This window comes from Pituophis catenifer, unplaced genomic scaffold (assembly GCF_029215685.1).
Source record: "Pituophis catenifer annectens isolate HBS135680 unplaced genomic scaffold, rPitCat1.0.hap2 SCAF_16, whole genome shotgun sequence".
Classification (NCBI taxonomy): Eukaryota; Metazoa; Chordata; class Lepidosauria; order Squamata; family Colubridae; genus Pituophis; species Pituophis catenifer.
The window spans coordinates 16,276,469-16,303,436 of record NW_027256896.1 but is presented as its reverse complement, the minus strand read 5'-3'; the positions used below and the strand labels follow the sequence as shown (position 1 = coordinate 16,303,436).

The 26,968-nt window shown below is 45.3% G+C and overlaps 1 protein-coding gene across 1 annotated transcript in view; it reads left to right on the top strand.

The window, feature by feature from the left end:
• The first annotated feature begins 418 nt into the window (after positions 1-418).
• Positions 419-26,968, top strand: part of USP42 (ubiquitin specific peptidase 42) — a 28,585-nt gene continuing 2,035 nt past the window's right edge. The window contains exons 1-16 of the mRNA XM_070954939.1: positions 419-656; positions 2,710-2,910; positions 4,015-4,125; positions 5,499-5,601; positions 5,723-5,790; positions 5,914-5,984; positions 6,518-6,600; positions 7,308-7,419; positions 9,219-9,359; positions 12,815-12,915; positions 13,122-13,275; positions 13,692-14,447; positions 16,464-16,555; positions 19,112-20,437; positions 22,260-22,418; positions 24,735-25,060. Coding sequence (XP_070811040.1) covers positions 419-656; positions 2,710-2,910; positions 4,015-4,125; positions 5,499-5,601; positions 5,723-5,790; positions 5,914-5,984; positions 6,518-6,600; positions 7,308-7,419; positions 9,219-9,359; positions 12,815-12,915; positions 13,122-13,275; positions 13,692-14,447; positions 16,464-16,555; positions 19,112-20,437; positions 22,260-22,418; positions 24,735-25,060 — 4,042 coding nt within the window. The remainder of the gene's footprint in view (positions 657-2,709; positions 2,911-4,014; positions 4,126-5,498; positions 5,602-5,722; positions 5,791-5,913; positions 5,985-6,517; positions 6,601-7,307; positions 7,420-9,218; positions 9,360-12,814; positions 12,916-13,121; positions 13,276-13,691; positions 14,448-16,463; positions 16,556-19,111; positions 20,438-22,259; positions 22,419-24,734; positions 25,061-26,968) is intronic.

Genomic DNA, 26,968 nt, shown 5'->3' with positions numbered 1-26,968 from the left:
TTCTCTGCACTCTTTCTAGAGTCTCCACGTCTTTTTTACATCGTGGTGACCAAAACTGGATGCAGGATTCCAAGTGTGGCCTTACCAAGTGTGGTATTAACACTTCACGTGATCTTGATTCTATCCCTCTGTTTATGCAGCCCAGAACTGTGTTGGCTTTTTTGGCAGCTGCTGCACACGGCTGGCTCCTATTTAAATGGTTGTCCACTAGGACTCCAAGATCCCTCTCAACAGTTGCCAAGGTTGGACACCCTGATGTAGAGGAAAAGAGATTGTGCTCTCCTTCTCTTTTAAATGACCTAAATCCTTTTTTTCCCCTTCATTCCATTCTTATTTCTCTGAAGTGTAGAATATCTGCTCCTTCTGTCACACGCTCAATATATTTCCCTGCCTCTCTTTTCTTTTCCAGAGATGAACCATGACCATAGTTGACAAGACGACCGAGTCCTCCAAGGCCTCTGCTTCTGAGAAGCAACCTTTCAACTCTCTGGCACCAGCTTCCGGTGACATGGACTCGGGGTCTACAGGATGGGTCGCCGTCTCTTCTTCGTTAGAGGCTCCGAAACACAAGATCTCGTTGGAGCCCGTGCCAGGAGCCGCGGTGTATTCCAGTACATCGGGACCAGATAAATGCAAGCCTTCCGCCAAAGAGCTGGGTAAGTGATGAAACCGCATTTAAAAGCACAGAGAAACCCTTTTAAAAGTATCACATGAGGCCTGTTTGGGGGCTACTCTGAGCTTGGCTCTTTTCCTCTGCAGGCGTTTGATTACCAAACTAGGTAACATCATCAGTGGGTAGGGTTTGGGGAGAGGAGGAAGAGGGGAGGGAGGTGGAGGATTAGAAGGGGAAGGGGAAGGACTGTGGGGTCCTTGGTGCTCTCTGAGCTTGGCTCTTTTCTTGCAGACATTTCATTACCACATTAGGTAACATCATCAGTTCTAGAAGAGAGTAGGGTTTGTGGAGAGGAGAAGGAGAAGGACTGTGGGGTCCTTGGTGCTCTCTGCACTTGGTTCTTTTCTTGTAGGCATTTCACTACCACACTACGTAACATCCTCAGTGCTAGAAGGGGGTTTGTGGAGAGGAGGAGAAGGGGAAGGACTATGGGTCCTTGGTGCTCCCTGAGCTTGGTTATTTTCTAGCAGACTAGGTAACATCAATGTTAGGGACCTCATTTAAATCCTGAGCTGCAAACATTCTCCTTTCAATTATTATATCATTCCCACACTAGTTATTTCCAAGGGCTGTCTTGAGCGATCCTCTGTTCTTTATCTTTCCTACAAAAATAAAACAATAATGCTATTCAATAGTGTGTATCGAGGCAAAAAAAAAAAAAAACACTTAAAAAAGTTGCAGTACAGGTAATCCTCAACTGACAACCATCCGTTTAGTGACCGTTCGAAGTTTCAATGGCACAGACAAAAATGCAATGCGCGCACGGCCCTGTGCATGCACGCGCAACCCCCCGCACATGCCCCCCACATGCCCCGTCCCCTGCGTATTTGTACGCAGCAGCCCCCCCCCCCCCCACGCACAGCAGAGACCCGAAGACCAGCTGGTTGGCGCATGCGCAGCAGAGCTGAACTGGGGCGATGGCTCACGTTCCATCAGAGAGGGCGTTGCGTCAGTGGTGAAATCTAAAATTTGTAATTACCAGTTCTGTGGGGGAGAAGTACTGGGTGGGTGTGGCCAATTTTTTTTTTTTTTTACTTTTAAAACCATTTTTTCTACAACCTCTTCTGCAAAGAGGTGGTAAAAAAATGCTTTCAAAAGGCTCTGACGATCCCAGCTGAGTTGCCTAATCGGCAGAGGCTTTTTTTTTTCTTTTAAATGCCTCTGACGATCAGGCAACTCAGCTTGGATCGTCAGAGGCATTAAAAGCCTTTGATGATCCCAGCTGAGCTGCACGATCATCAGAGGCTTTTTTTTTTTTTTTTTTTTTTTACTTTTAAAAGCATTTTTTCGGCTGAAGAGGTTGTAGAAAAAATGCTTTTAAAAATTTAAAAAAAAAAAAAGCCTCTGATGATTGTGCGGCTCAGCTGGGCATGGGGGGGGGGGGCATGGATTTTTGCTACTGCTTCTCCGAACCACCCGCTTCCATCGCTACCGGATCGGGCGATCCAGTCCGAACCAGGAACATTTCACTCCTGCGTTGCGTGCCCCCTTGGCACGCGTGCCACAGGTTCGCCATCACTGGTATAGAGTTTCCTGCCTGAGCACAGGGGGTTGGACTAGAAAACCTCCAAGGTCCGTTTCAACTCTTATTATTCTGTTCTGTTAATTCCCCCCCCCCTTAACCAAGGAGCCTTGGTGGCGCAGCGGACTAAACTGCTGTTAAAGTAGTATTTAGCTGCCAGCTGCCTGCAATTACTGCAAGTTCAAATCTCACCAGGCTCAAGGTTGACTCAGCCTTCCATCCTTCCGAGGTAGGTAAAATGAGGACCCGGATTGTGGGGGCAATAAACTGACTTTGTATAAAAAAGAACACCGCTTAGGGGGGGCCTGAAAGCCCTACTAAGCAGGTATATACAAAAGTATGAAGGCTATTGCTTAAAAGCATTGTAAGCCGCCCTGAGTCTCCGGAAAAAGGGTGGCATATAAATCGAATCAATCAATCAAATAATGAATGAATGAATAAATAAATAAATAAATAAATAAATAATAAACAAACAAATAAATAAATAATTTCCTGATCTCTTAATTTCTGACAGTTATTGGCGATGGGATTGCGGCGCCTCAGAAGGTCCTTTTCCCCTCAGAGAAGATTTGCTTAAAATGGCAAAAGATGCATCGGGTTGGAGCTGGTCTCCAAAACCTCGGCAACACCTGTTTCCTAAACTCTGCTCTGCAGTGTCTGACATATACCCCTCCGCTCGCCAACTACATGCTCTCCTACGAACACTCCAAAACCTGTGAGTATGTTTTATCCTTTTCATTTCTTCCAAACTGTTTTTTTTTTAAAAAAAGGAAGCCTGCGTTTTCTCCCCAAACCAGGTAGGAACAACAGATGTTTCTATACAGGTAATCCTCAACGGCCGTAAACGGAGCTCAGAATTACGGTCGTAAGTTGTGCGAGTAGTTTACAGTCGTTTAAGTGAATCACTGCAGTTCGTGAACACTGCAGTCGTTGAGCAAATCCATCGTCTGCAATGGGCAGAAACCAGAATTAAAGGTGATTTCCAGCAAAAAACAAAACAACAACAAAACGACGAATTGTGGTCACATAATCACAGGATAGCAAAATTACTTAAGACTTATATACCGCCTTATAGTGCGTTTACAGCCCTCTCTAAGCGGTTTACAGAGTCAGCCTCTCACCCCCAACAATCTGGGTCCTCATTTGACCCGCCTCGGAAGGCTGGAAGGCTGAATCAACCCTTGAGCTGGTCAGGATCGAACTGCTGGCAGTCGGCAGAGTCAGCCTGCAATACTGCATTCTAACCACTGCGCCACCACAGCTAATCAGCAGTAGCTCTTAGACTTGCATACCGCTTCATAGTGCTTTTATAGCCCTCTCTAAGCGGTTTACAGAGTCAGCATCTTGTCCCCAACAATTTGGGGCCTCATTTTACTAACCTCGGAAGGATGCTGTGGACGTGGGCCAGTTGCCAAGTGCCCAAAATGCGATCTCATGATCATTGGGGGAGGGGAATGGGATACATCAGAACTTCAGATCCAGGCCTTAAGCAACTCTGAGGAGGTCTGTTGTAACTTCAGGCGGTCATTAAGCAGCCAGTCGTAAATCAGGGACTACTACAAACCTATGTTTGGCTAAATATTTTCACAGCTGTATAAGTCACACATAGGCTCGCCTTGCTTCCTCAAGATGGGTAGTATTTTAGGTACTATTTATTCCTCTCAATTAGTGATCATTCCTATTGTGTTGCTTCCTCTTCCCTCTCCCCCTCCCCAACCTTTGTTTCTTGTTTCAGATTGCCCAAAGTATTGTCGTTTGTCAAGTGTGCGTGTTTCCTAACGGCATATATGTCTCTCTTTGTTTCTCTCTTTGCATGCAGGTCACGAACAAGGATTTTGCATGATGTGCACCATGCAAGGTCACATCAACCAAGCTCTGTCCAATTCCGGCACCGTCATCAAGCCGATGTCTGTCATAAACGAACTTAGACGTAAGCCTCTACCGTAGTTGCCAGGCAGGTTTTGGCCTGCGATGGGCCCCCTTGGCCACTAAAAACCCCAGGGACACAATAGTGTGCTTTATGCCACTGCGAATCTCTGTTCTTTAAATTTCTCTCCCCCCAAACAAAAGATAAGATAAGAAAAAATAAGATAAGATAAGATAAGCTTTATTGACACACTGGCACACATTAAAAAAAGAAATTCTGATGTCCATTCAGAAAAGAAAATAAACAGACACACACAGAGAGGGAGGGAGGGAGGTAGGTACAGAATTTTATATCTGGAGAAGAACTGGACATAGTAGACTACCTTAGCCAACGGATCTCAATGGAAGATGATACAATAAAGGAAACTGAACATGTTAAATGTGGTTGGCAGGCACACACACACACACACACACACACACACACACACACACACATATGGATGGATGGATGGATGGATGGATAGATAGACACCGTAGGGAGGTAGGGAGAGAGAGAGAGAGAGAGAGAGAGAGAGAGAGAGAGAGATACCGTAGTTAGATAGATAGATAGATAGATAGATAGATAGATAGATAGATAGATAGATAGATAGATAGATAGATAGATGATAGATAGATACCGTAGTTAGATAGATACCATAGATAGATAGATAGATAGATAGATAGATAGATAGATAGATAGATAGATAGATACGATAGATACATAGATACGATAGATAGATAGATACATAGATACGATGGATGGATGGATGGATGGATAGATAGATAGATAGATAGATAGATAGATAGATAGATAGATAGATAGATGATAGATAGATAGATACTGTAAATAGATAGATAGATACTGTAGATAGATAGATAGATACTGTAGATAGATAGATAGATAGATAGATAGATAGATACCATAGATAGATACGTAGATAGATACATACGATAGATGGATGGATGGATGGATGGATGGATGGATAGATAGATCACAGTCCATTTTGAATACATAATGAAAAAAAGTGTCTTGAGAGTTAATGTGGTTGATACTCAATGGTACAAAGCATTACAGAATCTAGTAGTTCTGCTTTGGGTAGCACAAATTGCTTTCTGCCTTTGATGGATTATCCTCTCCCTGGGAGGGGTTTTTGGTTTGTTTCCTTTGTTCGTTTATATTAAATTTATTTGCCAACATCTCAATCACAAGGTGACTCCGGGAGGCCTTACAATGTTAAAAACAAACAAAACAATTCAACCTGATGAATCTAATAAAAGTAAAAACGCTATAACGGTGGGTTTGTTCCATCCTCAGTCATCTGTTCTGCGCTTCGATTCTTATTCTCTTAGGAAAGCGATCCCAAGATCTGTAACGTGATGTTCTCCTTTACTATCTAGGAATAGCAAAACACTTCCGTTTCGGTAACCAGGAAGATGCCCACGAATTCCTAAGGTACACGGTCGACGCTATGCAGAAAGCATGTTTGAACGGTAGCAACAAGTAAGTGGCTGTTCATATTGTTTTTGTGCATGATTGTTTTCATTCACGGATAGATGTTTTTTTTAAGTTTCTCCTTGTATAGATGTTTTTTATAGTTCCCCTTCTGCCTCTGTATTTTTAGATTGGACAGACATACCCAAGCCACCACTTTTATTCATCAGATATTCGGAGGATATCTCAGATCTAGAGGTACACACCTAACGAAATCCATTCTTTGAATATTTATTTAAAGTTCATTGAGAATTTCAAATACTCTGGGTTTTTTTTAACTTTCATTGTATGTTAAACCTGCTCCTTTTTTTAAAATTTCAGTAAAATGCATGAATTGCAAAGGTGTTTCCGATACATTTGATCCCTATCTGGATATTACATTGGAAATAAAGGTAGGTTCTTGTTTTCTTTGCTGCTGTGTTTGTTTGTTTGTTGCAAATTCCTAAGTATACTTAGCGCAATGCATTTGTGAAGGGCATTATTTTGTAGATGTATTTATTTGTGTCAGAAGCATCACAATTAAAATAAGGCATAAAATTTAAAATATAAGATACAAGATTAAAATATGTACAAATTAAACAGATCTTGCCCAGAAACTAACCACATTAAGTGTGTTTGTCTCACTGTCATGAGCTCAATGTACATTGATCAGGACACGAAGGGCAGGTATACATATGTGTTGTTGTCTCATGTCACCACAATCACAAAGAACTTTGTCATCAGTTAAGACATTAGCTTACTGTGGATCTCTGTTCCTAAGGCTATTTTTTCTGGTGTCCTGGTGACATCCCAGAAAAACAGCCCTCTAAGCCGAGGCCTGGCATCCTAGAAAAGTGTTTCTCAACCTTGACAATTTTAAGAAGTGTGAACTTCCAGAATTCCCCCAGTCAAGCATGTTTGTTTCTTTGTTTTTCCTCCCTTCCAGTCAGCTCAAAGTGTCAACAAAGCTCTGGAACAGTTTGTCAAGCCTGAACAGCTCGATGGAGAAAATGCATATAAATGTAGCAAGTAAGAAAGAGAATTCCTATGTTTTATAATTCATCAATTGATTCTTCTTCTATGTCTGGCTCGGTTATAGAACCTCGTATTTAATGCCAAACCGATTTTGCTATGCTATAGTTAATTTAGCAAGGGATGGCATGTATAACTAACTGTTTTGCCCTGTGTTTGCTCCTTAAATGCACGTGGCATCCTTCAAGGAGAATGAAAAGATCCCCTCTAGATCTCTCTCCCCCCAACCCCATCTCCCAGTAATCTCTAGGGCACTGTTTTCCAAACTTGGCCACTTTAAAATGGGTGGACTTCAACTCCCAGAGTTCCCCAGCTCCAACTCTGGGAGTTGAAGTCCACGCATCTTAAAGTGGTCAGATTTGGAAAGCACTGCCCAAAGCAAATTCTCCAAATTCGTCCACTTTAAGACTTGTGGACTTCAACTCCCAGAATTCCTCAGCCATGCTTGCCGGCTGGGGGGATTCTGGGAGTTGAAATCCACATGTCTTAAAGTGGACAAATTTGGAGACCCCTGGCCCAAAGGGATATCGAAGGAGGACGAGTCTTAAAGAGTGGAAGGAAAAGAAGAATGATTTGACCTCTCTTTCATATCTTTTAAGAAAACTGTTTTCAGACACTAATTTCCAAATAGGAAGTAGTTGGTTGAACTTCCGAAAATGGCGAGAGAGAAAAAATAAGTCTTAAATCTCCCTTATGTTTTTTAGGTGTAAAAAAATGGTTCCTGCATCCAAGCGGTTTACGATACACCGGGCTTCAAATGTCCTCACCTTATCCCTCAAACGGTTTGCAAATTTCAGTGGTGGCAAAATCACAAAGGTAAGACATGAGCTTCCTTAAATGATGGCGTAGCCCTCTAGCAATACAAACGAAATACGGTTAGCCCTCAACTTACAACAGTTCATTTAGTGACCGTTGGAAGTTACAACAGCACTGGGGGGAAAAAGTGACTTACGACCGTTTTTCACACTTAACAACCGTTGCAGCATCGCTGTGGTCACATGATCAAAATTCAGACACTGAGCAACTGACTCATATTTATGAGTCAGTTGGCTTGAGTTAAATTTTAAATTGATTTTAAATTGGGTTGTTTTAATTTTCGGCCAAAATATTTAATTATTTTAAACTGTTTTTAAATTTTGTATGTTCTGTTTTTTACTTTGGCTGTTCACCGCCCTGAGTCCTATTTGGAGAAGGGCGGTATAGAAATAGGAACAAATAAATAAATAAATAAATGACGGTCACAGTAACCCAGGGTCATGTCATAAATTTGTGACTTTTTGACAAGGTCAATGGGGAAGCTAGATTTACTTAGCCACCATGTTATTAAAGAATTGCAATGGTTCCCTTTACAACTGTGACAAGAAAGGTCATAAAACGGGGCAAAACTCACTTAACAACTGTCTCGCTTAACAACATAAATTCTGGGCTCTGTTGTGGTCGTAAGTCGAGGACTACCTGTATATATGAAAGTATCCCACCCAGCTGAGAATTAAACCAGATAAAGGATTGTATTAAAAAAAAAGGTTTTGAGTTAAATGAACAATGCTTAGAAGAAGGGACGAAGTGAGATGCTCGGGGTCACTCATTGGTGACTCTAGAAAGACTCTAGAGTGCAGGGAAGAGCAACAAAGAGGATTAGGGGACTGGAGGCTAAAACATATGAAGAACGGTTGCAGGAACTGGGCATGGCTGGTCTAGTGAAGAGAAGGACCAAGGTTGACATGATAGCAGTCTTCCAATATCTCAGGGGCTGCCCTAAAGAAGAGGGAGTCAAGCTATTCTCCAAAGCACCTGAGGGCAGGACAAGAAGCAATGGGTGGAAACTAATCAAGGAGAGAAGCAACCTAGAACTAAGGAGAAACATCCTGACAGTGAGAACAATTAATCAGTGGATCAACTTGCCTCCAGAAGTTGTGAATGCTCCAACACTGGAAGTTTTTAAGAAGAGACTGTACAGACATTTGTCTGCAATGGTATAGGACCGTGATGGCGAACCTATGGCACGCATGCCACAGGTGGCACGCGGAGCCATTTCACCTGGCACACCAGCTCAGCTCTCAGCCTCTCCAGGAGTCTTTGGAGGCTGGGGACAGCAAAAAAGTCACTTCCTGTCCAACCAGAACTTGGAAAACGGGCCATTTTGGGCCTCCGAGGGGTGGGGAAGGCTGTTTTTGCTCTTCCCAGATGCATAGAGAGGATCTGGAGGCAGGTGAGAAAGAAAAACAGGCCTACTGGGCCATCGTGTGCCAGGAGTGGGGGGAGGGAGAGTCACATGTGCAGGAGCGGGGCGGGGCGCATAGAATTATGGGTACGTGCACACGAACCTCCCCCGCCCCCCCCCCCTTCCTGGCACGCAATGGCAAAAAGGTTAGCCATCACTGGTATAGGATTTCTTGCCTGAACAGGGTTGGATTAGAAAAACCCTTCCAACTCTGTTATTCTATATTCTATTCTTTTGGTGGCATTTTCACAAACATCATTGTGTGAACCGATGTTCTCCGTAGAGATAAGTGTAAAAGTTTAATTCTTACGAGGTTGCTTTTCTCTCCGTGGGTGCGTTTTAAATTGGATTCTGCACGCAAACTCAGAGGCGCCTCTCTGTCTCTCCGGTTTAGGAAGTGAAATACCCAGAATATTTAGATATACGACCATATATGTCCCAACCCAATGGAGAACCAATCATTTACGCACTTTATGCCGTGCTAGTCCATACGGGCTTCAGCTGTCACGCTGGACATTATTACTGCTACATAAAGGTAAGCGTGTTTTTATCTTTCTCGTCTTTCTTACTGTTCTCAGACGTTCAAGGAGGCGTCTCAGAGCAAGTGACCATAATACTATGACCCGTTACAATTTGAAACGGGCGATGGCCACAGGACGCAGCCCAAATTGTTGTCACGATGAAGAATATTTGATTCCACTAAGCCAGGGGTGTCAAACTCGATTTCATTGAGGGCTGCATCAGGGTTGTGCTTGACCTCGAGGGGGGCGGAGTGGGCGTGGCCAGCTCGACGTCACTCGTGTCGCGGGCGCCTGAGGTGGCCAGAGCGCCGTGCCAGAGAAAACGGGCTCCCAACCTCTGTTTTGGCTGTGTTCTGACTTAGGCTCCCTTAAAAAGCGGGAAGCAGAGTCTTGGTCCCGGCAAAACCTCTTTTATTTACACCACTGTGAATTCCTTTCATTCACAGTCAGCGAGGCCTGTCCAAAATTTTTCAAAGGAATATTTATCAACACAGACCTTATCTCGCTTGGCAAGCTGCCACGTAACTAGTTTCCAAACGCAGTACAAGGCAAAACTTGGCCCAGAGTCTCTCAGAGTCACGAACGAATGAATTGTTTCTTACAAAAGCCCCCTCCCTATTCGCTCCTCTTTTGTTTCCTATGGGAGGGACCAATCGCCTCCAAGATGCGGCTTTACTCCCAAGTCGACCCTGCTTTCTTAGCTGTTCTTGTCTTCCGGCAGCTCTGCGCATGCGCACACTGGGAACAGGCTCCAGCTGTTCCTCTGCCTCACTACTGTCTATCTCTCTCTCTCTGCCTCCAACGCAGAGTCCTCGTCCGAGCTTTCCCCAGCCCCCAGGACTGGCCCATGTTCCTCCCCAACCTCCTCACTGTCCGACTCTGCTGCCAGCTCCGCTGTCGGCGGCCTCCTGCAATCCTCTGCCAGCAAAAACGGAGCTCAGGAGGGCCCTCTGTTTTCACTGACAGAGGCACCGTGAGCCGTTTACAGGACAGCCCTGAGGGCCAAATCTGGCCCCTGGGCCTTGAGTTTATTATTATTATTTATTATTTATTATTTTTATTAGTCATATTTTTATACCGCCCACTCTCTGAGGACTCTGGGCGGCTTACACCAAAGACATATTGCCCCCAACAATCTGGGTCCTCATTTTACCCACCTCGGAAGGATGGAAGGCTGAGTCAACCTTGAGCCGGTGAGATTTGATCGCTGATCTGCTGAACTAGCAGTCAGCTGCAATACTGCACCCTAACCACTGCGCCACCTCGGCTCTTTTTGTTTGACATCCCTGCACTAATTCATAACTCTGAGATCATTGTTAACCTAAACCACTGTAAAATGTAAAAACCCAGGCATTTACCGTATTTTTCGGACTATAAGACGCACCTAAATTTAGAAGAGGAAAACAACAAAAAAAAGTTTATGGCCTCCATGTGCCCCATTTTCAGGACTTTTTCGGCCCATTTTTGAGGATTTTTTCGACCCATTTTCGAGGATTTATTTCAATCCATTTTCAAGGATTTTTTTGGCCTGTTTTTTTCCGGAAAAAATGGGCAGAAAAAAGCCCCGAAAACAGGCCAAAAAAGCTTCAAAAAAGGGCTGAAAATGGGCCGCGCGGAGGTCATAAAATGGCTGGTGGGTGGGCGGGGCTTCGGCAGTATTCGGTCTATAAGATGCACAGACATTTTCACCCCCTTTTGGGAGAAAAAAAATGTGTGTCTTATAGTCCGAAAAATACAGTAATTGTTTATGGCAGTGTTTCTCAACCCTGCATGCTGGCTGGGGAATTCTGGAAGTTGAAATCCACACATCAAGTTGCCACGGTTGAGAAACACTTCTTTTAAGGCAGTTCTTGCTCTCAAGAAATTTGTGCTTTTACTTTTAGACTTTTACTAAATGCTTGCTTCAAAACGCTATGCAAGTCTCTTTTTCTTTCTGGAATCTTTTTCCCTTGTGCTGCTGCTAAACAAAATCATTTCATTGTTTAGTACAGTATGTATTTCACTAAAACCCAGCAGAGGGCACCGTTTCTTCTCCCACCAGCCTTTTTTTTTTTAAAAAAAGCCTTTTATTTTTCCAATTAAAATTGATCCGGAGTCTTTCCGAAGAACATAGCTGCCATTTCTAATTTTCCCTACTGCCATCTGGAGTATCTGAGATCGTAATGCATCTGTATTTTCCTGCAAAAAGGATGGAGGGCTTTGAAACGGGCTGGGCCTCCTTCTGGATCCAACGTTGACATGTAACATCTGTGGCATGGAAGAATTTTTATCTCTTTTGGCTGACCACCAGTTGCATCCCCTTCTAGAAGAGAAACATCTGGTGCAGTCCAGTTCTAAGTGAGGCATGGGCACAGTTTTATTTTGGAAAAAAATGCCTCTGATATCTCGGTGGGAGCTGTAGACATTTTTTTAAAATAAAGAAGGCGCAGGAGGTTGGAGTTTTTTTAAACATTTTATTTAACATATGGCATCAACAGAGGTCATGCAGTCCCTGATATGAAACACATTATACATGCAAACACAAATATAAGTTTAAAGCATCAGCAAATACACAACGCACACACACACATATATAATGTGTGTGTGTGTAGGTAGATCGACAGACAAATCGACAGGTAGGTAGGTAGATAGATAGTTTCCCTGAAAAAAAATAAAACCCAACCGGAAAATAAGCCCTAGCATGATTTTTCAGGATGCTCGTAATATAAGCCCTACCCCAAAAATAAGCCCCAGTTAAGATCATCAGCCAGACGCATTGAGTACCGTATTTCCCCGAAAATAAAGCCTAACTGGAAAATAAGACCTAATACGTCTTTTGGAGCAAAAATTAATATAAGACCCGGTCTTATTTTCAGGGAAACACAGGTGGGTGGGTAGATGGATGGATGGGTGAATGGATAAATGCATATAGGTGGTCAATACAATATCCAAGATAAAATATTAAATTAAGGTAAATGTCAGCATTCTGATGCTGCCATAAAAAGACGAGGCTTGACTTTTCACCTACTTATTTTCTCTGTAGATAATATCCCCTAAGAGATGGGAGGGGACGGGGGAACATTCCTGTGGGGTGAGGTCAGAAGCTGGGGAGACTGACTTGGAAGATGGCCAATGAGAAGATGAGAATTGGGGAACGGAAAGGGAAGGGTTTGGGGGTCAGAGGGTTAGTATCGGCTACGACGAAGTCGGGGCCAGATCTGTCGTACTCAATAAATGGAATATTTCAGCAAAGATTAATTGTTTGGGAGTGCAATTTAATTGAGATGACATCGAAACCTGACGGTAAAATCCTGATAAAATCACCACAATATGGCACCCTAGAGTCGCATAGGATAAATGTTATAATTTGAGATCTAAGGAAGCTAACCGCCAAAGTTGTTAGCTGCAGGTTTTGCTTTGCCACACATTGGAGAATGGATTTACAGACGACAATAATTTTTTTTTTCCTGTAATTCTTTTTCTTTTTAAGGCCAGTAACGGGCAGTGGTACCAGATGAATGACTCCACTGTTTCAAACAGCGACATCAGGACTGTATTAAATCAACAAGCCTACGTGCTGTTTTACATCAGGTAAGGTCAAGTGCTCAAAAAAAATATATAAAATCTTCCGATCCTTGGCACCAGGACCTTCCTTGGGTTTTTGCCCCACTTCTGGTGAGTCACTCATCTTCCCTGGTGACAAATAAGGATGCCACCCTAAAAAAAAAAAAGAATCTTAGGGCGATCTGTGGGAAGGGGAAGTTAACATGGCTTAATGTAACTTTTTTTTTTATTAGGACCCATGACTTGAAAAACGGTGCAGAACACATTCATTCTATCCACACGCCCGGGCAGTCTTCTCCCCGACCGGTTATCAATCAACGGGTGATCGGTAATAAACAAAGTAATCCTGGATTTATCGGACCTCAGCTCCCTCCGCACATGGTAAAGGTAAGTCAGAGGGCATCACCCCAACTGTTTAGAGAGAGCCCTGATTTTTAATTCGAGAAAGGAAGTCCTTAACAATCGCTCCATCTATTTTATTTATTTATTTATTTATTTATTTATTTATTTATTTATTTATTTATTTATTTATTTATTTATTTATTTATTTATTTATTTATTAAGTTTGTATACCGCCCTTCTCCTTTCGGACTCAGGGCGGTGAACAGCCAAAATAAAAACATTTGTACAAAAGTTAAAATAATTATTTAAAACTAATTAAATAAAATTTGGCCCATAATTTAAAACATATCAATTAAAATCAATATCAAACGTTAAAACCAACATGGAATCATATGTCTTTTGCCCAGGAATAGATCTCTTATTTTCTGGGTTTCTCTTTTCTCCTTTTTGCATAACTGCAGAATTCGAATCATTTGAACGGAAACGGATCCCTGAAGGAAACGCCCAGCAGTACGGTGGCCATTTCTAGTAACGCTTCCCTCGTCAAATCTCCGTCGGCACCTTCCTTGTCCATCTCCAAGTGGACCATGAACCGGTCGGCCACGGCCGCCACCCCGGATTCCTCCAAGAAGCCAAAACTCACCCTCAGTATTCACAATAACAAGCTGCCTGCTCGCCAAAGCGTGTCTCACACCAGCTGTACCTTGGAGAGCCTCAACAAACCCGCCCCGTCCGCCACCATTTCAAACCCTTCCGCAGTGCAATCTACCTCAAGCACTTCCTCCACCGTCTCCTCGGCTGCTAACCAAGTCTCCAAACCGACCGCCCCCGGCAAATCCGGTTCCAAGCTGATCATGAACGGCAAGGCCAAACACAGTCCCAGCATCTTGGTCCCTTACGGAGCGGAATCTTCCGAAGAATCGGACGAGGAATCTAAAGGCCTGTTGAAAGAGAACGGCCACGTCAAAGTCTCCAACGGCATTTTATTAGAAGAGACGGCGGGCGGGCTGGAGAACTCGTGCGCGTCCTGTCACAAGCCAGAAAAGGAAAGTTGCCAGCCCGAGTTACCCCAAAACATAACCGTCATGGTCTCCATTAGCCTAAACGATACCCCGAAGCAGAATGGACAAATCAGCAATGATCTTCCCACCTCCCAAGGGAAGCCCGTGAAATTGGCAGATCACCCGTTTTCCAAAACCAACGGGTTGCCCGGAAAAGTGAGTGGATTTCTTGGAAATGCGGGGAGTCCTCAACTTACGACATTTTTATTTGCCAGGCAATGAGGCCGTGGTTAAGTGAGCTTTGCCCCCATTTTACCACCTTTCTCGCCGCAGTTGTTAAGTGCATCTCTGCAGTTGTTTTAGTTAGCGATACGGGTTGTTAAGTGAATCTGGCTTCCCCCATTGACTTTGCTTGTCAGAAAGTCACAAAAGGGGCTCATGTGACTCCCGGGCACGCTGCAATCGTCGTTAAGTATGAGTCAAGTGCCTGAATTTGGATCATGTGACCACGGGGATACTGCAGTGGTTGCAAGTGTTAAAAAAAAATGGTCGTAAGTCACTTTTTTTCAGCGCCGTCGTAACTTCGAACGGCTAAACGAATGGCTGTAAGTCGAGGACTTCCTGTACTCATACCTCTTCCTTCTTTAACTTCCAAATAAGATTTGGGGCTCCTGAGTTGCAAAGGGAAAAGCCAGAGTTCAATGCTTAAATGCTGGCTTCCCACACATGCGGCCTCAGCTTCCACCTCTTCCTTTTCCGAGAAGAACTGGTCCACAATAGGAAGCCTCCTCACTCATTGCATCACGGTGTGGTATGCTGGCTTGACAGCCGCAGATAGAAATTCATTAACAGAGGGTGGTGAGCACAGCACCAAAACATCGTGGACTATCCCCTGATATCGCTAGACGACATCACTAGGGCTCGCTGCCTTAGAAGAGTGAGGAAAATCCTCAGGGATGACTCTCACCCTGGTCACTATTTCTTTACCCTCCTACCGTCGGGAAGGAGATATGCAAGCATAGGCAGCCGCACAAATTGTTCTGACCTAGGCTTCCTGAGACAGTAAAAAGCACACAATTAGTCCCCAAAACCCTCTTTTTTATCTCAACGGCTGTGAATTCTGTTCGTTCACAGCCTGTTCATTCTCAATCTGTTCATTCACAGATGAGTCCCAAATAGTTTGTAAAGAATCCGACAGACGTCTGCCACAGTCTGCCTTATCCCTTCGGGATAAGGCTGATAAGCACCCACCTTTATCTCCCTTGACACGCTGCCAAAGACCTAATTGGCAATTAGCTTTGCAAGGCCACACGGAACACAGAGTCAAGCGGAGCTGCAGAATTTAAACCAACCAGCACGAACAACAGTTGCTTCCTGCAAAGGCTCATGTCCCTTTGCTCCTCCTTTATGTCTTATGAAAGGGACCAATCACCTCCAAGCCTTACTCCCGAGTCGCCCCTTTTGTTTTAACTGTTCTTGCCTTCTGGCAGCTCTGTGCATGCGCGCACTGGGAAGAGGCTCCCCCTGTTCCTCTGCCTCACTGATGTCCAACTGGAGGCTCCGGAGGCAGCACATAAGTCCCAGATGGTCCTGGCCCCCTCTCTGCCTCTGACGCAGAGCCCTCATCCGAGCCTTCCCCAGCCCCCAGGACTGGCCCATGTTCCCCCCCAGCCTCCTCACTGTCCGACTCTGCTGCCAGCTCCGCAGGCCGCTGGCGGACCACAACACAAATAGGCTGAAGAACAGTTTTTATCCGTGGGCTGTCAGGCTCCTGAACGGAAAATAACTTTGCAACAACATAGTACGATTGACTTGCTGGGCCAGCGCGATGTGCAATACATTGACATGGTGCAGTAGGATTGTGTGTTTGTTAGTAGGATCCACTGGGCTAGGGATTTTTCTTTTACTGTCTTTCATTGTGAGTTGTATTGGGTTGGGTGGGGATGCACACAAAGGGAGGCTCAGCCAATCTCATTGTACACATGTTGTACTCTGACGACAAAGGTTTGAATTGAATGGAACTGGAAAAGGCTACAGAACGAGGTGGCCATGGAATCCCTTCTAGATCTGAAAGGAACCGCTTGTGTCCTATTCTTCCAGTTGATGGTTGCATTCTTCTTGGGGGCAAGTCACGTGTGCTGATCTTACCACTCTGGATGTCATACCGGAATCTAGTCTACCCCATCCCCTTGTTTGTCATTGTGTTAACCTTGTCCCTTTTGAATCTTACAGGGTTCTCCAAAAGCGTTGTCCTCAGTCCCTGAAGAGGACGTCTCAGATTCCTTCAGATACAAGCAGTCGAAAACCTTGCCCGGGGACTCCAGGTAAAACAGTCTTCCTTTATTCTAACTACCATATTTTTCGGAGTATAAGACGGCACCTTTTTCCCCAAAAAAAGAGGGTGAAAATCTGGGTGCGTCTTATACTCCGAATGTAGCCCCGCCCAGCTTCTCAAGCAGAAGTTTCAGAGGCTGAAAAAAGCATCAGAAACGAAGCTTCAGAAAAGAAGCCCCCAAACAGAGCTTCAGAAAAAAAGCCTCCAAACAGAGCTTCAGAGGCTTTTTTTCTGAAGCTCTGTTTCAGAGGCTTTCAGAGGCAGAAAAGAAAGTTTTTTCTGAAACAGTTTCAGAAGTTTCAGAAGCAGAGAAAAAAGCAAAAAAAAAAAAAAAAAAAAAGCAAGGCACAGAGCTCACAACCAAGGAACCTGTTGCTAAAATTCACCTCTGGGAACAGCTGATTGGGGGTATTCCGGGAGGCCGATCCACCTGCCAATCAGCTTTTTTCTTACTTTCCTCCCCAAAAACTAAGGTGCATCTTATACTCCGGTGCATCTTATACTCCAAAAAATACAGTAGGTTCTGAATTTTAAGAGGCAGGTGATTAGCGCTCTGTAAAAGAAACGCACCTTTAAAACTAAATGTTCATTTAAATCAGGGGTCACCAACCTTTCGGACCTCAGGGACCACTAAAGTCATAATTTTAAATCACGTGAACCACTAATACGATCTGCCTAATGACCGGCTGGGCGGGCGTGGCTAGGTGGTCATGTGACTGGGTGGGAGGTGCCAACTCGATGTCACTCACGACAAGGGGCGCCTCGCCAGCCTCTACTTGCACCCCCCCCGCCACTCCTCGCCTCCCCGCCCGGACTCCTTAGGGCCCCAACAAGAAGCAGTTGTTGGAGCTAAGCAGCCACCATGAGAAAGAGTTGGCAAAACAGCTCAGCTCAAATTGGATCTGGCCGAGAAGGAGGCTCAGCAGAAGCACCTCACTGAGGACTTGGTTTGGCATGGGAAAGATACAAGATTGTATCCCGCCTTGATCAAAGAGTTTGTAGAATGACTGTAGGCCAGCCATCCCTCTCTCAGACCAGCCATCCTCACAAGGTTGTTGTGGAGATAAAATTAGAGAAGAATCCCATGTACACCACCAAAGATGCTGAAAACACAAAAGAATAAATAATTGGTGCTTGGAACACATCTAGACTTAACGCCAAATACCTATATCTTAGCTGGATTTTCAAGTCACATAGCCACATCATTCTGTTCCCTTTCTGTTTTTATTATATTTTTCATGTTTCTCCTCCTTGGGAACACAAATTTATACATTTATAAAGGCAAAATAGCTACACTCCAGTTAAAAAGCAAACTACAATCAATTTACTATATCTGCCAATTTTATAAATTCGTTTATTAAATTGCCTATAGTTGTTTAAATCGGAATGGCTGCCTTCATTGAGTGAAGCTTGCAAGTCACAGTCTTTAATCCTTCACCATGTGGCCTGTTCCTTTGTGCTGGTAAATTCTTCCTACCTATTTTAGGAACTGAGGGAACGTGGTACGAAGCAAGGATTTTGAGATAAGAAACAAAAACAGGTTCCCAAGTTGCATTTTAATCTGTTTGCCTTTGAAGAAATGAATCTCCGTGTTCGTTTCTCCATCTGAAGCCTTCTGTGCTAAAAGATTTTGGACCAGATAGAATTGTATTTTGTGACATGAGGAAAACAAGCTGCTTTTGACAAGATAAACTTGTTATGGGCCTCACAAAATCTGTATTGTCAGATGCCTAGAGTGCTCGTCAGGTTCATTTTTCCCTCCCCCCCTTTTTTTTAAAAGGTTCCCCAGAAGTTAAAAGAACTTTTAAGGAATGCTCAGGTTGAAATCCCATGTCAGCTGCCACCTTATGCTTGCTATATGGTAACAGACTGCCATGAACTGGGTGAGTGGGAGTGGGAGAATGCTTGGGGAAATGAAAGTAAATGCTGTTATCTTCTCGAGATGCTGCCTCAAGGTCACCCAGCTGGAAGAAGGAGGGAGCCACATAGCAAACTGTGCTTGGACTGTCCATTATGAAAACATCTTACCTGGGTCTGATTGGTTACATGGGGTGGCAATGAGATACAGCTAAGGGAGGGAAAAGGTGAACGTAGGAATTTTGGCGTGCGATTCTCAGTTCTGGCTTTGCGTTACTGCAAGGCACTTCTAATAAAACTGTTCCTTTCTTAACCAATGCAACCAAGGCTTGTTTTTATTTAGAGCAGGGGTGTCAAACTCTATTTCATTGAGGGCCGCATCAGGCTTGTGTTTGACCTCGGGGGAGGGGGGGGCAGGGTGTGTGTGCCCAGCTTGATGTCACTCGTGTCAGTGAAAACGGACTCCCGAGCTCCGTGTCCAGCTGCGATGGCCTCCTGCAACCCTCTGCCAGCAAAAACAGAGCTCGTGAAATTCGCCTTGCGGCCCACGCGAGCTCTGTTTTCACTGGTAGAGGCACCGTGATGCCAGATCAGGTCCCAGACCTTGAGTTTGACACCCCTGGTTTAGAAGGTTTAAATGGTGGCAGGCCTGACATCCATCTTGACATGTCTTTCTCTTCATGACCAGCAGCGCTCCTGAACCAGAAAAACCAACAGCCGAGGACGCTTCTGAAAAGGCCGCTGCTGCCCTTCCCAACAGTATCCCAAGCCCCGTAATACTTTTGGACCTCGACGTCACTTCGACCATGAAGGACCCTGGTGAAAGGATTGTCCAGACAGAAAACAGACCGCTTGAGAACGACCGGCAGCATGGTTCCCTAAAAACAGATGAAGCAGCCTCCCCTGGAGAAGGAGACGGTCAAGTCCTTCCTGAAAAGGCAGGTGTATCCAAAGACGAGAAAGCCGCTTCAGAGAAGAACCCCGAGCCTGCTGAAGGACAGGCAGGATCGCTAGAAAAAGACGCCCAGAGCCCCCAGATGAGGTTGGACGGTGAACTTAGGCCCCAAAAGCTAAAAACTCCCCTAAAGGCACCCGAGACGGGTCCAGAAAGGCAGGACAACCCTCCGAGCAGTAAGGACTCCCCGTGCGCCGAGAATTCTCCCCTTCCCCAACCCAAAACTCTTGCTGAGAGCCAGTGTTCAAAGACGGAAAGCAAACCAGCAGACGGCAGCGAGCCGGTTCGAAGAAGCCTCGAAAAGCCGGGCCCGAGATCCTCCCCGAAGGAGAAAGCCCACAATTACAAAAAAACCGACCAAGAATATTATCGTCCTAAAAGGAAGCGTTCGGAAACCGAGGAAGAGGAGGAGGAGGAGGAGGAAGAGGTAGACGGAACAGGTGGGCGTAGCCAGCCCGATGGACACTGCAGCAAACAAAGGTGCGCTTACAGTAGGGAGCGGGGAAAGCAGCAGGAGCAGCCCCGACGGGAATACCACGGCACTGGCTACTACAGGTTCCCGGGCAGTCCCGATCCCGCCAGGAGTTTGGGGAAGTACCCTCCCTACAGATCCCGCAGCCGGGGCCAAACGGACTCTGAACGGAGCAGGCCCAGTTACGGGAAAGGCGGAGAGAGGTCGTGGAGCAGGGAGCGGTACTACCAGGAGACGCCGAGGAGGTGGGACGTGTGCCGGTCGTACAGTTACTACTACTCGGCTTCCCACGTGCCCCGGCATAACCAGGAGAGGAAGCCGACTCATTCCGAGAGAGACTATAGCAAATCAAGTCATGTTTACAGTAGCCCCTATAATAAGTACAATTACTACAAAAGCCGTTTGAGCCACAACCTCGATCGGAAAAGGCATTTCTCCCCAAGCCCCGAGGCCGGCGACTGCGTCCCCGAAAAGAAACACCCCAAAATCTTGCCAGACCCTTCTCTCGACGAACAAAAGGGACGGAAGCGGAAGAAGTCGAAGAAGAAGAAGAAGTTAAAAGATAAACACAAGGAGAAAGAGTCCAGGTGAGCAAAAGACTACGGTGGGAGCCTGAGATGTAAACGGGGTTTTATCTCTACTGTGTGGTTTCTGAAGTTGGTCACTGGTGTCCCAATCCTTCTTTTCCCCCACCGTCTGCCCCCTTCCTCCACCCCCCCACCCCAAAAAAAAAGAGGCTGAAAGATTTCAGGAGCTTGATTTCTTTTAAAGCTATTTCTTATTTCATTTAAGGGACGCGGTGGCTCAGTGGCTGAGACGCTGAGCTTGTCGATCGAAAGGCCGGCAGTTCAGCGGTTCGAATCCCTAGTGCCGCGTGATGGGGTGAGCTCCGTTCCTTGTCCCAGCTTCTGCCAACCTAGCAGTTCGAAAGCACTTAAAAAATGCAAGTAGAAAAATAGGGACCACCTTTGGTGGGAAGGGAACAGCGTTTCATGTGTCTTTGGTGTTGAGTCATGCCAGCCACATGACCACAGAGACTTCTTCGGACAGCGCTGGCTCTTCGGCTTTGAAACGGAGATGAGCACCACCCCCTAGAGTCAGGAACGACTAGCACATATGTGCAAGGGGAACCTTTACCTATTTCATTTGGAAAGGCCTGGCTGATGCCCTGTGACCTACCTCTCAGTGAATACCTTAGTTTTCAACAGAATCCTCCAAGAAGTGGATACAGGTAGCTCTCGACTTAATAACTATTCATTTAGTGACCGTTCAAAGTTACAACTGCACTGAAAAAAAGTGACCTCATGACCGTTTTTAACTACCGTTGCAGCATCCCCCAAGGTCACGTGTCCAAAATTCAGATGCTTGGCAGCTGATTCATACTTATGACGGTCGCAGTGTCTTTGTGAGGTCATGTGATCCCTTTTTTGTGACCTTCCAACAAGCAAAGTCAGTTGGGAAACCAGATTCACTTAACTAGCTTATTACTACCTTTAACACCTGCAGGGGTTAACAAAGCTCACTTAACAACTGTCTCATTTAGCAGCAGAAATTTGGGGTCGTAAGTCGAGGGTTACCTGTTCAGCTAGTCCCCGACTCTTACAACAGTTCATTTAGCGACGGAAGTTACAACGGCGCTCCAAAAAAAGTGGCCTATGACCATTGCAGCATCCCCATGGTCACGTGATTTACATGCTTGACAATTGACTCACATTTGTGATGGTTGCTGTGTCCCGGGGTCACGTGATTCCCCTTTTGCGACCTTCTTGACAAGCAAAATCAACGGGGAAGGCGGATTCACTTAACAACCGGGTTAACTAATTTAAGACCAGTGATTCCCTTAACAAACGTGGCCGAGAAAAGTCCCATCAAACGGGGCAAAAACTCACTTGGCAGATGTCCCACTTAACCACAGAAACGTCGGGCTCAGTTGGTGGTCGTACGTCGAGGACTCCCTGTATTTATTTCTCTGCTTTTGTCCGTCACAATTTCCACGGCCGCCCCTCTCCACAAAACACGACTCCGGGTGGCATGCAACCGAAGATAGCTTCACGACATGGGTGTGAATCAGGGGTGAAATGCTACCGGTTCACACCGGTTCGGGCGAATCGGTAGCGGCAGCGGCGGGTGGTTCGGAGAACCGGTAGCGGTGGCAGCGCAAAGGTCCACCCACCCGCCTGGAACTCGTTACTTCCTGTTTTTAACCAGGAAGTAACCTGTTTTTTACCCTCTGCGCATACGCAGAAGTCTTTGCACATGCACAGAGTGTCCAAAATCTCACATGATGCGCGCGGGCGCACTTCCGAAACCGGTAGGGAAAGTAAGTAGATTTCACCCCTGGTGTGAATTGGTGGCGGTTGAAATGTATGGATTGACAGGGCAGCCTGTAAGCCTCTTCCTTTCTTTTAGCCCTAGTTCCTTACCTGCCATGTGGGTAGCACAGCAGTCTTCGCCCCCTACTTTCTGGGGTGGCCGAAAGAGTGACTCAGTGAATGACTCAGTAAATGACCCCATGAATGAATCAAAGCCACAGGAATGTGCTCTTCAGTCAAGTCCCAAAGACAGCCGGTAGGTCCTGTCCTATAGTAGTAACGCTCTCTCTAGGCCAGCCCACGTTTATAATGATGTATTTAAATTCATCCCACCCACCCAACTCCAATGGACGCTTAGAAGAATAGAATAGAATAGAATAGAATAGAATAGAATAGAATAGAATAGAATAGAATAGAATAGAATAGAATAGAATATGAATATGAATATGAATATGAATATGAATATGAATGGGTAGGGTAGGGTAGGGTAGGGTAGAATAGAATAGAATAGAATAGAATAGAATAGAATAGAATAGAATAGAATAGAATAGAATAGAATAGAATAGCCTTGGTAGTGCAGTGGTCTAGGGCACCCTGTTATTAAGCTGGTTATTAAGACCAGCTGCCTGCAATTGCTGCGGGTTCGGGTCTCGCCAAGGCTCAAGGTTGACTCAGACTTCCATCCTTTCTAAGGTAGGTAAATTGAGGACCCAGTTGTGGGAGCAATAAGCTGACTTTGTATAAATATACAAAAGGATGAAGGCTATTGCTTAGCGCATTGTTAGCTGCCCTGAGTCTCCGGAGAAGGGCGGCATATAAATCAAATTTAAAAAAAAATAAAAAATAGAATAAGAATAGAATAGAACAGAACAGAACAGAACAGAACAGAACAGAACAGAACAGAATAGAATAGAATAGAATAGAATAGAATAGAATAGAATAGAATAGAATAGAATTCTTTATTGGCCAAGAGTGATTGGACACACAAGGAATTTGTCTTTGGTGCATAGGCTCTCAGTGTACATAAAAGATACGTTTGTCAAGAATCATAAGGTACAACACTTAATGATAGTCATAGGGTACAAATAAGCAATCAAATCATATTAGGAAACAGTCAATATAAATCGTAAGCATGGAAGAACCCTTTCTCTTTCAGTACATTACGTCACGAGCCATGGTGGCGCAGTGCTTAGAGTGCAGTACTGCAGGGCTACTACTGCTGACTGCCGGCTGACTGCAATTTGGGCAGTTCAAATCTCACCAGGCTCCAAGTTGACTCAGCCTTCCATCCTTCCAAGGTAATTGGGGGCAAGAGGCTGACTCTATAAACTGCTTAGAGTGGGCTGTAAAAGCACTATGAAGTGGTATATAAGTCTGCTATTGCTTGCGAAGGAAGGAAGGAAGGAAGGAAGCTGTGGTGACACAATGGTTAGAATGCGGAATTTCAAGCTGACTCTGCCCACTGCCAGGAGTTCGATCCTGACCGGCTCAAGGTTGCCTCTGCCTTCCATCCTTCCGAGATGGGTAAAAAGAGGAGCCAGATTGTTGGAGGCAAGAGGCTGACTCTGTAAAACCATTTAGAGAGAGTTGTAAAGCATTGTGAAGCGGTATATAAATCTAAGTGCTATTCCTATTAACGTTCATGCAGCTAGTCCTCAAACGTTAGTTTAGTTACAACGGCAAGTGAAAAAAAAAAAGGACCATTTTTCACACTTAACAACTGTTGTAGCATCCCCGTGGTCACGTGATCAAGATTCAGATGCTAAGCGACTCATATTTATGACGTTTGCAGTGTCCTGGGGAATGACGCGGTTCCCTTTTGCAAGCGGTGTCAACAGGGAAAGCCAGATTGACTTAACCACCCTGTTCCTAACTTAACAACTTAGGATTCAATTATCGACTGTGGGATTCACTTACCGACTGTGGCAAGAAAGGTTGTAAGATGGGGCAAAACTCACTTCACTGTCTTCGAAAATGTTGGGCTCGATTGCGGCTGTAAATTGAGGACTAAAAAAAAAAAAAAAGAAATTTAAGCAAGTTCTCCTTGAAGGGGAAGTGGCTGCTTGGATATAGAGGTCTGGAATGGTATACTATAAGACAGTGATGGCTAACCTTTTTTGCCATCGCGTGCCAGGAAGGGGGTGTGTGGGGGAGGTTCGCGCGTGAGCATGCCCACACCCATAATTCTATGTGCCCCGCCCCATGCTTGCGCGCACGACCCCCACTCCTGGCACGCGATGTCCCGGTAGGCCCGTTTTTCTGTCTCACCTGGCTCCAGATCCTCTCTATGCATCTGGGGAGGGCAAAAACAGCCTTCCCCAACCCCACCCCCAGGCTCTCCGGAGGCAGGTAACAGCCTATTTCCCTACTTCTGGTGGGCCCAGAAGGCCCAAAAATTAGCTGGCCGGCGCGTGCATGCGCGCCCTAGCTGAGCTGGCGTGCCAGGCGACATGGCTCCGTGTGCCACCTGCGAGGTCCTTTCCAACACTGCTATTCTATATTCTGTAAAACAGCAGCCTCGCTGTCTGTTTTCCGGAACCTTCTGACTTTCCCGGTCTTTGCTCTCCTTCAGGCATCGCCAGGATTCCGACCCATCCCTCTCCAACTCCGAGGCCGAGACCCACAAACACAAACACAAGAAGAAGAAGAAGAAAAAGAAGAAGCGAGCCAGGAAATCAGAAGAAGGCGACGAGGCCTCCGCCCCTTCCCTCCCCAAGCCCACCGCCCCGCAGATCAAGGATTCCAAAAACTGGGAGGCGCCCAAATCTTCTTCGGAGGCTTGTCGGAAACACAGCCCAACGTCCTGCAAGGAAAGCCCTTCCGCTGTTTGGCGGAAAGCGAAATCCCTCGAAAGGAGCAACAGGGATGGCTTCCATCCACAGAGAGATCACAACAGTGGTGAGTACGGGGACCTGATCTGTCAGGAGGTCTTCCTCGGATGCTCAGAGAATCGTAGAGTTGGGGGAAAAAACCGTCCGGTCTTTCACAAACCGTCCGGTGGACTTCTATCACCTAGAACAGGGGTCGGCAACACGTAGCTCTGGAGCCATATGTGGCTCTTTCATCCCACTGCTGCGGCTCCTTGTCATCAGTTGGCTCCACAATTGATAGGACTTTCGGTGAGGACAGATAGAGGAAAAAGGACGCTGCGCTAGGAGGAGACTCTATGGTGGGGGAAGCGGACTTCCGGCTAGCTCCAGAATTGAACGGGGGCTTCCGGTTAGGACCTTTGTAGCTCTTTGGGTGTTTAAGGTTGCCGACCCCCCCGTCCTAGAATTACACACTGTGGCGTGTCAGTTTCAGAACCCAGTTGAAGAATGACGAGTTTTGCTGGCAGCCGATGTAAAATTCCACCGAGCATTTGAGAAGCGGCTGATTTGATGGTTGTGGGGAGCTAAGACTAAAGTTACAAGGGCACTGAAAAAAAGTGACTTATGACTGTTTTTCACGCTTAACGACCGTTGCAGCATCCCCGTGATCACGTGATCAAAGTTTGGCCGCTTGACCGCTGACAGTCACAGTGTCCCAGGGTCATGTGATCCTCCTCCTTTTGCGACCTTCTGGCAAGCAAAGGCCATGGGGACGTCCGATATTCTGAAGTGCTGTAGGGCAGGGGTGTCCAAACTTGGCTCCTTGAAGAGTGGTGGACTTCAACTCCCAGAATTCCCCAGCCAGCAACTTGCTCATATTTATAGCGCATGCTGGCTGGGGAATTCTGGGAGTTGAAATCCACCACTCTTCAAGGAGCCAAGTTTGGACACCCCTGGTGTACGGTATCCTGCCTAAGCAGGGGGTTGGACTAGAAGACCTCCAAGGTCCCTCCCAGCTCTGTTATTCTATTCTATTCTATTCTATTCTATTCTATTCTATTCTATTCTATTCTATTCTATTCTATTCTACCCTACCCTACCCTACCCTACCCTACCCTACCCTACCCTACCCTTCCCTTCCCTTCCCTTCCCTTCCCTTATTCTACTCTCTTATTCTACTCTACTCTTCATTCCTATATCCTATCCTTTTCTATTACATTCTATTCTACTCTACTATTCTACTGTCCTCTTTTTCTACTCTACTATTCTATTCTATTCTATTCTATTCTATTCTATTCTATTCTATTCTATTCTATTCTATTCTATTCTATTCTACTCTACCCTACCCTACCCTACCCTACCCTACCCTACCCTACCCTACTCTTATTCTACTCTCTTATTCTACTCTACTCTACTCTTCATTCCTATATCCTATCATTTTCTATTACATTCTATTCTACTCTACTATTCTACTGTCCTCTTTTTCTACTGTACTATTATATTCTACTCTTATTCTACTCTTTATTCTATTCTATTCTATTCTATTCTATTCTATTCTATTCTATTCTATTCTATTCTATTCTATTCTATTCCATTCCATTCCATTCCATTCCATTCCATTCCATTCCATTCCCTTTTACAACCATGTTACTAACTTAACTGCAGGGATTCCCTTAGCAACTGTGTCTAGGAAGGTCGTAAAATGGAACAAAACTCACTTAACAAATCTCTCGCTTAGCAATAGAAATTTTGGGGTCAATTGCAGTCATAACGAAGTTGTAAAATCGTTTTACAGCCAGAGTCGTTTTGAAAGTTGACCATCGGATTGGTCACATGGATGACCTCATTTATGATCTTCTTAACACCATCTTAGCAATATTCAGGCTGCATTATTGTTGTAAATCAAGGACTAGCTGTATTTGCCACCGGCTAAAAAATGTCAGGCTAAAAAGGGACCCGGTGGCTCAGTGGCTAAGACACTGTGCTTGTCGATTGA